Raw genomic sequence first — 10,728 nt, 5'->3', positions numbered from 1 at the left:
TGCAATTAACTATTATAGACTACAGTATACTATATTAACCTAAAAACCTAATCCTTGATAAACAGTCATGATTAATTAAGGCTCATTCGTTTATTATAAAGTTATTAAGTACCTACCTACTAGCAGTCATGACAGTTCTTAGGTAGAAATAAAGTTGGTAAAAAAACATTAAACTTGTAGATGGGCATTACTGCACCAGAATATCTTGAACTCAATTAATTTTAATAAATTATTAGTTATTACACATACCTATTATTTTTAATTTATTTCAAACATCTTTTAGCCACTCAGCAACAAAATATTTGAACTATTTACTATTATTCTTTCAAGCCTGATTTTTTTTTTTAGGGGAGTATATTATAACTTATAAGTCATTAATTTTTATATTAATAATATTAAATATGAGATAGAACCATATGACAACTTTTTTTATACCACAAATTCTATTACTTATCTTAACATTTGTTTTTATTAAAAGGAAAACAACAATCAAATTGTGACATTGAAGAAATAATTAAAAAATTAAAAAAAACCTATTGTTGTTCAGTGGAATTGTCTGTGTCTGATGATAATAGTTTAGTTGGAATATTTATTCAGGACAAAATTATGCAAGAGTCATTTCAAGCATACCCCGAGGTAAAAATACTATAAATAATTTTTTTTATATAAATTATCAATTATGTAAGCCAACAAATTTAAAACAAATTTAACCTTAAGGCGGCCTAAATAGTAAACATTTTAATATTATTTGAAATTACAAATCTAAAAAAATGTTTAATAGTAGGTATAAATTATAAAGTAAAAATAATTTTTTTAATATTTTAAAATTATTTTTTAGGTGATTTTTGTTGATGCTACTTATAAATTAATAGATTGGAAAATTCCAGTATATATATTATTATTAGAAGACGGTAATGGGCAAAGTGAAGTAGGAGGCATTGGATTACTTGTAAATGAAGAATATGAAACACTTCTATGGTTTTTTCAAACCTTCAAACGCTTAAACTCTGTCAGCACTTTAATTCGTTTGTTTGTCAGCGATAAAGACATGAAAGAACGATCAGTTATACGAGAAGTATTCCCAAATGCTTCTTTAGAAATATGTTTATTTCATAGTTTAAGAACCTTCAATAGAGAATTGACTTGTGAAAAACGTGGAATAACACCCAAGGTACGAGATCAAGTCAAAAGTATTTTTGAAAAATTATGCTATTCAAAAAATGAAGAAGAATATTCCTGTTTATATAAACATCTCCAAGAAGTTGCTCCTAATTCAGTTTTGGAGTATTTTAATAATAATTGGCATGATTTAAGGAATGAATGGGTAACAGGTTTAACTAGCAATAATGGAAACTTTATGAATTTAACAAACAATAGATTAGAAAATTTTAATGGTAAATTAAAAAGTGTAATTCCTATTTTTTCAAATTTGGAAACATTTGTGGATAAATTATTTGTTGTTATTAAATGCTTAAGATTAGAAAGGGATAAAAATGCACTAAAAATGGTTCAAAAACAGCCAACTATTAGTATACAAAATCCAGAATTAATCAAATATTTTAATCTTTTAACACTTTATGCATTTGAATTTCTTAAAAAACAATTTCAAAGTAAAGTATCCTTTAATCAAAATACTACAGAAAAATCATGTAACTGTCAATTTTTTATGGCAATGAGATTACCATGTTGTCATATATTTGAATATCGACGAAAATCAAGTTTTCCATTGTATGATTCAACCCTATGTGATAAACGATGGTCAAGAGAATTTTACTACAGATCACAAAGAGCTTTAAAAACAGCCATAGATAAATCTGAATGTAATCAACAAAATGATGTGGAAATAAATTTTGAACCTCGTATAGAGCAGATTAAATCAAAAAAACCGAAAAGTAGTCACGAGAAATTTCGAAAGGCATCTATTTGTACTACTAAAATAGCCGAGCTTATTTCATATACATCCAATGTCCATTTTGATAGAAAACTTGAACAACTTAATTTACTGTTAAGCAGTTGGAGTGATGGAAAAGAGATTTCAATTACAGTTATTGATGGTATAAACCTATATAATAGTGGAATGTGCTTCTAATTTAATAAAATATATGTCCAATTTTTCTAATATTATATGTTTTCTTATGTATACTTATAGGCAATAATGAACAAACAGAAGAACCAATGGACATAGACAATGTTAATGATGATAATGATGCCAATGTGTGCAATGATAACATGTTAAATAATAATTTAAGTGGTAAACAAAACTTAACTAGTTAATTAACCAAAAACATTATACTGCATTTTAGGAATTATTTTATTATCATTTTTCTTTATATATTCTTTAACATAATTACCCGCCAAATATATGGTAACATATAATACAAAATATAAATATATAATTTATATAATATGTTTTTTAGTTGATTTTATGGACACAAGTTATACTAAACAAAATGTCAACACCACTCAACATGATCATAACTATTTTATTACTGCTGATGCTGAAGTATTAATGAATGAGAATCATGCTGATGTCAATAGATCTATTTTTGATGATGCCTCAACTGATCAATTAGATAAAGATGTGTCATTACTTACTTTTGGTACCTACTTTTTTTAAATTAAATATTTTCATTTGTATATAATTAATTTAAGTAATGTTTATATTGAAAAAAAATAATAAATGATTTTCCAGATCAACCTGAGAAAACATCAATTGCAATAACCAATGAACTGAAATCAGTTTTAAAAGATTCTACAAATCATTCAATTGGTATAATTTATATTATTTTTTAATCAATTATTACTAAGATTTTGAGTTATTTTAATGTATTTACCAATTGCCCATTTCAGCTGTTAGTGATATAAAATTACCAACTAAAATTAAAACCTGTGGTCGGCCCAAAGGAGCTGTATTGACAACAATTGGATTACCAAAAAAAAAAAAAGGATTATGCAAACCAGTTGCTTTTAGACTCAAACACTATCTGGAGCAACAAAATATGATTATTCAGTGGTTAACAAATAATTCAATTTCCCAAAATGTCAGAAAACAAAATTATATTATACAAAGAGAAGACATAAAAACTCATGTGGAACTCATTCATATGGGAATAGTTGAACCAGAAGTTAATGTTAATTTAATTAAACCATTGTGTAGTACTGGTGCTTGGGATTTACTCAAAGACATAATTGAATTAAAAAAACAAATTAATGTCTGGGTATGCCTTACTTGTCAAAGTGAAATAAATTATGAAGATTCCATTTTATGTAATTCCTGTTTAACGCTGTACCATAAAAAATGTGTTAATGTAACATTCAAAAAGATTAAATCAAGTTCTTGGTTCTGCTTAAGTTGTTATAATTTGAAATCAAAAAGTAACTGACTATATTAATTTCAATATAATTATATTTATCATTAGAAATTATATGCAATGTCTTCATTATTTATGCACACCACCTAAGATGAATTTCACTCTAAACTCAGAATCTAATTCTGATGGTCTTAAAAAAAATCCTGAGTAGGTACATAATACTGCCATAACTTAATTTGTTTTTATAATCTTGTAACTTGATATCTCCACATTTATTATTGTTGTAAACTTTGATGAATATTGAATAAAATAAAATATTTTCTTTTGGCACTGTTTAAGGTCTAACTTAGTACATGACTAAATTTTTAAAAATGTTTAAAAATTATTTAGGAGAAAAAAATGTATTAGAGGCTCATCACTCATTAATATAATTTTATTTATTATACAATTGTCTTTAGTATTAGTAATTAGTATGTCAAAGATATGATAGTGATGATATTATAAATACAGTATATCTACTATTAATAGGCTTCTAACTTACTAAACAAATCCAAAAAAATATATAATATTTGCTCAATAACATTTACATGACATATTAAGCTATTTATTAGTTTGGTCTATTTATCTAAATCAACTAAACGTTATATGTTTATTAAAGAATGTTTACCTATTTTATACACAATCATATGTACACACATATACTTATATAGTAATATTTAATTTTAAAAATTAAATAGAAAATATATTAACTAATATTCTAAGATACTTTGACAAAGTATTTAATATAACTTGTTCATTTAAAATACATATGTAATAAACAATAAATTAAAGTTGAAATCATAAATTGTCACAATAAATTATAAAATAAAATAAAATTAGTTTCCTTAAATATAAAACATGAAATAATATTATAGTGTGTATGGCGCATGCGCATTAACATGACCACTGGTATCGAATATATACACGGATGGGTCCGTGTACCTTTATCTACAAGGGCACCCGGGTATCTAGACACAGCGAAAAAAAAATTATTATCAATTATGATAAGTAACATATCATAGATGGACACAAACTATTTTTTCTTCCACGAAACATATCATTTTAATTATTGCTGAATATCTCATTTTGATAATAGAGCTACAGATATCATATTTTGACACAAAAAAATATTCATCATTTACTACACATATCATTTAAAACCTGAATATTGAATTTTTTTCACATATCAGCTTTTGGCTCCCAACCACAGATATAATGGTCCTATATTAATATAAAAAGCGAGTTTGGTATTTTTTTAAAACAGGTAGGTACTTTAAATAATTAAATACAAAATAAGAAATTTGAAAATTGAAACGCTAAATTGTTATTTGTTTTTATACTTCAATAAAAACAAAAACAACTTACTTGAATTATTCGATGGCTTGAACATACTATCTAATTTTCTACAATTCTTAATTAATACATCGTGTTTTAATTTTTTAATTTTTGCTTGCTTTCTATATCCTGAACCACTAAGCTTTTTTTTAGCTTCCATATTGAAAATCCGCGTATAATCTATTACAGAATATAGTAATATAAATATAATTTATAATACTCAATCGAGTACAGTGCATAGAACGAATAGAACCATATATAAACTATAAATTTATAATATTGTACTTACCAAATTCCAGTAATTTATAGAAGGTACACTGGAATACTGAATACTAATTTTGAAAGTAGAACGAATTATAAACAATAAACACTAAAGATTAAATCAAATATTAACATTAAGCGTCTAATGACCGTATGGCTAACTTATTCCACATGACGCTGTCAGAAGACAATTAAACACGCGAGTTACTATAGCTAATATTGACAAAAATAACGTTCGGCGGTCGGTGATAGAGAAAATATTTGTGGATATTATGTTATTTTTAACTCGTATTAGCTAATAACATGTTATTTCCGCCACAGATGATATATATTATAATATATATATAAATAAATCATAGATATTTATATCTATGATTGTCACAATCCCGTGCCGCTCATAGACCTGTATGAAAACCGTTTATAATCATAGACCTTATGAGTTATAAGTAAAATGTCTATTTTTAATTTATAATCTTTATTTGTATTTTGTATAATAATATTATATCAAATTAAATAGAAAGATTTCAATTATATGTAGTGGTAAACTATAAAAATTTTCCCGCCCCCTAGAATTTGGCGCCCGGGGCACTTGCCCCAGTTGCCCCCCCCCCCTTAAATGCGCCACTGCTAGAGTTATTATATTTTTAAGCAATTAATAATGATACAATTGTGTATAACATTTCTGTAATATAATTTCAAATATACCGACCAATTCAACATTACAAACCTCGTTACAAACCAATAAAATTGTCAGTAGAACTTTAAATGTTAAAAGAAAGTTGTGTTATGTAGAACATAATTTACCAGTCTTCAAAAATTCTGAAAAGTTAGTAAAAAATAAAATAAAATAAATACTTATTATTTAGTATAATAAAATAAATATTTAAAACATTTTAAGTTGAATAAATATTAATTTAACTGAGTCCAAACACATATTATTAAAAAGTTCATTATTGTATAAAATGTAAAATAATTATTTTTAAATTGATATAAATACATTTTTAAATTAGGTCCAGAATTTCCATTGAATAATGTAATTTGTACATCATCTTCTCCATTTAAAGTGACGAATGAAGAAAATATTAAACCTCAATCTCTTCAACCCCTTCAAATAGAGAATATGTAAATAGAAAAGAAACAATTTTGTCAACAGACTATCAGTCTGTTCAAAAAGATAAAGTATTAGGTAGATATAAATATATAAATTAAAAACATTTTTAGTAATTCTAAGATTATATGATAACATTTATACCAGCTATAATATGATATGTTTAGAATTTCTCTACAAAATGAACCGTACTATATGTAATATTAAATATGATATTATGTCACTACCAGACAAAATTGATAATTTAATAAATAAGTCTGAAAAAACTGTACATGGTTTTGGAGAACTGTTAACTGATGAAGATACATTTCAAAAAGAAATATTTGAAATCCTTCCATTAGAAAATTAAGAAGATTTGTCATTGTTTGAAATCAAACTTTCCAATCAAGAATTCAGAAAAAAAATTGTAAGTTTATAATAGGTACCTAAATTAATATTGATAATTTTATTCATTTGATTATTTGGGAACTATTATTTTGATATAAGTATGTATTTTGTCTGGGAATCTATCTGCAATTTATACAATAGGTATTTTTTTGTTATCTAAATATCATTCATTACTACCTAATAATAGATTAGTAAATAACATAATATGTTATTATAATAATAATTAGTTTAAAGGAAAGTAAGTGACAATTTTTGAAATTTTATTGGTTTGGATGATTAAATTGTTATAGACTATTGATGACATGTAATTAAATTTGAAACTATGTTTGAATAACAATTCCGTAACTACCCGTCGTGGCACCCTTGGTAAATTTTATTTTTCAGCGCTTATTTTTGTTTCATTTTAGGGTATTATTTTTATAGTAATATTATATTACAATATTACAGTCTTATGTGTTAATTAAAATATTGTTATATTTTTTAAATTATTGATTTATTAAAGTTAATGAGTTATATGGTTGTACATTTGATACACGCAAAAGTAAAATATATATCATTATATAGTATTATTGTAAAAGTAGTACACTAATAAATCATCAAATCGTAATTTATTATTTTGATAAATTTTATACAAAAAACCAATTTGATTTATCTCAAATGCGCCCCCTTACTTTGTTGCGTCCATTTTACCAACATCTAGTTATAGAATTGTTGAATAATAAGGTTATTAAGGTTTAAATTATAATTTTGTATATAACTTACAAGAGGTGCTAATTTAGAGATAAGATTTCTCAGTTTTAAATAATTCTCTAAAAATATATATATATAACACCAATAATACTATAGTATCATTGAACAATTATTGTTTTAATAAAACAAAATTATATTTGCAGACTTTGGAACTGAAACGATATGCAAAGGATTCTTTGCCCAGTACTGTGCGCGCTATAATGAGATTCCTTTTTAAAGATATACTCCTCAATATATTTAGCTATAAGGGACAAAAAGGAAAAAAGGTGTTCTACACATTAACAATATGTTCCGTTATATTTGGTAATAACTATTATTTTTATCTTTTAATTTTCATTATCCTGTCTAATATTTACCTAATTATAAATTACTAAAACAATTTTGTTAATTATTTCCAGACTCCATCAAGCTTAAAAAAAAGTTCAATAAATATGATACTATTGACGTAGAGACACCTCTGAGGATTTTCATTTCTGGTGCTAAGTTCAGAGATATTCCTAAAACTAAAATTATTCAAGCTGCAGATAATACAATATACAGTGGAACCTCGATAAGTCGAAAACCTTGATAAGTCGAAAAAATTCCGTCCCCTTGCGAAAACCTCGATTACTCGAAAAAAAAACTATAGATAACTCGAACATTCTGTGCTCCGAATATGACGGATAATGACAGATAATTTTATAAACATTTGTCTAATCGACTTGTCCGTTCCGATAATTTTATCTAATCGCGTTTATTGTGTTTATTATCGTATGTATTAACTAACCTTGGCACGTAACAGTATTTTTAATTTGTATCGGTATTGCCAGTTGCGAATGATCGATTACGCGTGTGCGGTGTCTGTGTTACGGTAGTGAATGTAAAAATGCCTCTTAATTTAAAAACTCTTACCATTGGAGAAAAAAAAAGGTTCTTGAAGCAGTGAAAAGTGGAAGGAAGAAGAAGGACATCGCTGAAGAATTTGGAATACCAGCCAGTACACTATCAACCATAATAAAACATAGTATGGAAATTGATTTAAACTTTCCAATAGACCGGAAGAGGAAGAGAGGTCCTGATTTTTCAGACGTAGAAGAATGTGTAGTTAAGTGGTTCAAGCAATGCAGAGATGCCAATGTCAGTATCGGAGGTCCTATTTTAAAGGAAAAAGCCGAAAATTTCGCAAAATCATTAGGCCACAAACAATTTAAGGCCAGTAACGGGTGGCTTGAAAATTTTAAAAAACGACACGATATTTCTTTTAGGAAGATCTGTGGTGAAAGTGCAGGTGTCAGTGATAATGTTGTAAATGAATGGAAAATAAGTTTGAGAGAGCTACTGGAAGGATATAAACCATGTGATATATTTAATGCAGACGAAACTGCACTTTTTTACAAATGTATGCCAGATAAAACTTTAACATTCAAAAATGAGAAATGCAGTGGTGGTAAACATAGCAAAGACCGACTTACACTATTATTGGCTGTTAACATGACTGGTACAGATAAACTGAAACCTTTAATATTTGGAAAATCGAAAACCCCGAGGTGTTTTGCTGGTGTTAAATCTTTTCCTGTTGACTACACAGCAAATAAGAAAGCATGGATGGCTAGTGAATTGTTTGCTGAATGGCTATTACGAATAGACAAACAGATGAAAATACAAAAACGTAAAATTTTATTGTTTATAGTAGTGATGGGCAACGATATCGATAATTCGATACGATATCGATATCGTAACAAATTATCGACATCGATATTGTTTTGTATTGTATGATATATCGTGATATCGAAAATAATATTTTTCAAGAAAAATACATGGTATTTATTATTTATTTTGTAGGTTTAAGACGTTCAACGCCAGCGTCGATACCTAGTCGACAAATTAGTTATTAACTTAAATATATCCTAACTTTTTCTGGGATTGTTTGATTTATGATAACATTACGAAATACGAATTGAATGGTATATTTGGTTTTGTATTTGGTCTATAAATACATCTGTTATTTTAATTTTTCCCGGAATGCAAAGAAGGAACGGAAATGATTTTATTATTATTAATTTAATACCATCATATATACAATATACTTGGATGTTATCGTCTATAATAAATAGAATTTAATTAATTCTAAAGATTTTAATTAAAATAGTATTTACTATTTATAAGTTATAGGTAATAAGCAAATATATTGATAGTTTCTACAATGATATTATTATACATGTATCTATGCAGCAACTCATTGACAATATAAAATTAAACTACTAATTAAAATAGTATAATATTATTAGTTTATAAAGTATAATATTATATTTTTCCGACTAAAAGGAACACGGTATAGTACCACTGGATATTCCATAATCCACAGTGTAATTTGTGCCGTCGCCCGTCGGTGTGATATAAACGTCCGTTATTTTTCAAACATTTTTGACATTTATCGTTCATCGTATAGTGATTAGTGATAACTTATTATTACAATAGTACAGTGATAATTATTAATTTAAAATAACAACATTATTTTTAGTGATGAGTGAATTAAAATTGGTGCCTCTACCTGGGGCTAGGAGTGATATTTGGAAAAAATTTGGATTTAAAATTAATGATAGTGGTGTTATATTAGATAAAAAAAAAGTATTCTGTCGAGCGTGTAAGAATTCAATTGCTTATAGTGGAAATACATCAAATTTAAATTCACATTTACAACAGTGTGTAAATGTGAAACCAAAAAATAACACTAGCAGTATTGCGACATATTTCAAAGGACCAAAAGCAAAACTACCTCTTAACAGTAAAAGAAACAAGGAACTTACAAAGAGTTTGATAAAATTTATAGTTAAAGATCTAAGACCCTTGAGTATAGTAGAAGGAGAAGGCTTTCGTGAATTTTTGGATTTAGGAATTCCCGAGTACACTGTACCTAGTAGACGAACAATATCACGGTTAATTGATCATGCAGCACTTTTGGAAAGAGATAATTTTAAGAAGTATTTATCAAATATTTCTGATATTAGTTTGACCATCGATTTTTGGACTTCCGATTCAAATAACAGTTATTTAGGTGTAACTTGTCATTTTATTGACAGCTGGTCTTTACATTCGCGAGTTTTGGAAGTCACCGAAGTACCCGAATCACACACTTCTATAAATATAGTAAGCAATTTAAAATCCGTTCTTAAAACCTGGGATATTGAAAATAAAGTGGTGGCTTTTGTTTGTGATAATGCTGCGAATATGGTTAAAGCGATTAATGATATGGATAAATTTAATCTGGTAAGGTGCACAGCTCATTCAATTCAACTATCTGTAAATGCTGGTCTTAAAAATGATGTTACCAAGGAATTGATTAATAAGATAAGAAAGATAGTTGGATACTTTAATAGAAGTTCGTCAGCTCAAAGTGAATTAGAAAAGGAACAAGTGAAATATGGAGAACCACAAAATAAATTAGTGCAAGATTGTGTCACAAGATGGAACTCTACATGCAATATGATAGAAAGTGTAATAAAACATAGATACTCAATCAATTCCGTCATATCTAAAAATAAGAAAACTGACGAATGG

The 10,728-nt window shown here is 26.7% G+C and overlaps 2 protein-coding genes across 2 annotated transcripts; both read left to right on the top strand.

The window, feature by feature from the left end:
• Window positions 1–478: 478 nt before the first annotated feature.
• LOC112595694 lies at window positions 479–3,501 on the top strand (the record flags this gene model as incomplete). The annotated part of the gene is given in 6 exon segments (XM_025340991.1): window positions 479–636; window positions 839–2,054; window positions 2,150–2,251; window positions 2,418–2,600; window positions 2,693–2,770; window positions 2,851–3,501. Coding segments are annotated over 6 exon segments (2,270 nt in total), but the record flags the coding sequence as incomplete, so codon positions are not given.
• Window positions 3,502–4,249: 748 nt separating this feature from the next.
• Window positions 4,250–7,759, top strand: LOC112595693. Its single transcript, XM_025340990.1, has 3 exons — window positions 4,250–4,288; window positions 7,335–7,494; window positions 7,590–7,759. The coding sequence occupies exons 1-3, from the start codon at window positions 4,250–4,252 to the stop codon at window positions 7,757–7,759; spliced, it is 369 nt and encodes a 122-aa protein (XP_025196775.1).
• The last annotated feature ends 2,969 nt before the right edge of the window (window positions 7,760–10,728 follow it).

The sequence above is a fragment of the Melanaphis sacchari genome, unplaced genomic scaffold (genome assembly GCF_002803265.2).
Source record: "Melanaphis sacchari strain LSU unplaced genomic scaffold, SCAv2.0 Contig293_pilon_pilon, whole genome shotgun sequence".
NCBI lineage: Eukaryota > Metazoa > Arthropoda > Insecta > Hemiptera > Aphididae > Melanaphis > Melanaphis sacchari.
This window is presented reverse-complemented; position numbering and strand designations above follow the sequence as displayed.

Bases quoted from the DNA above. Each gene is read 5' to 3' on its own strand.
- LOC112595693 (XM_025340990.1), top strand. From the start codon at position 4,250: ATGACCACTGGTATCGAATATATACACGGATGGGTCCGT. The intron at 4,289-7,334 runs GTACCTTTATCT...TTATATTTGCAG, and splicing joins ATATACACGGATGGGTCCGT to ACTTTGGAACTGAAACGATA. The intron at 7,495-7,589 runs GTAATAACTATT...AATTATTTCCAG, and splicing joins AATATGTTCCGTTATATTTG to ACTCCATCAAGCTTAAAAAA.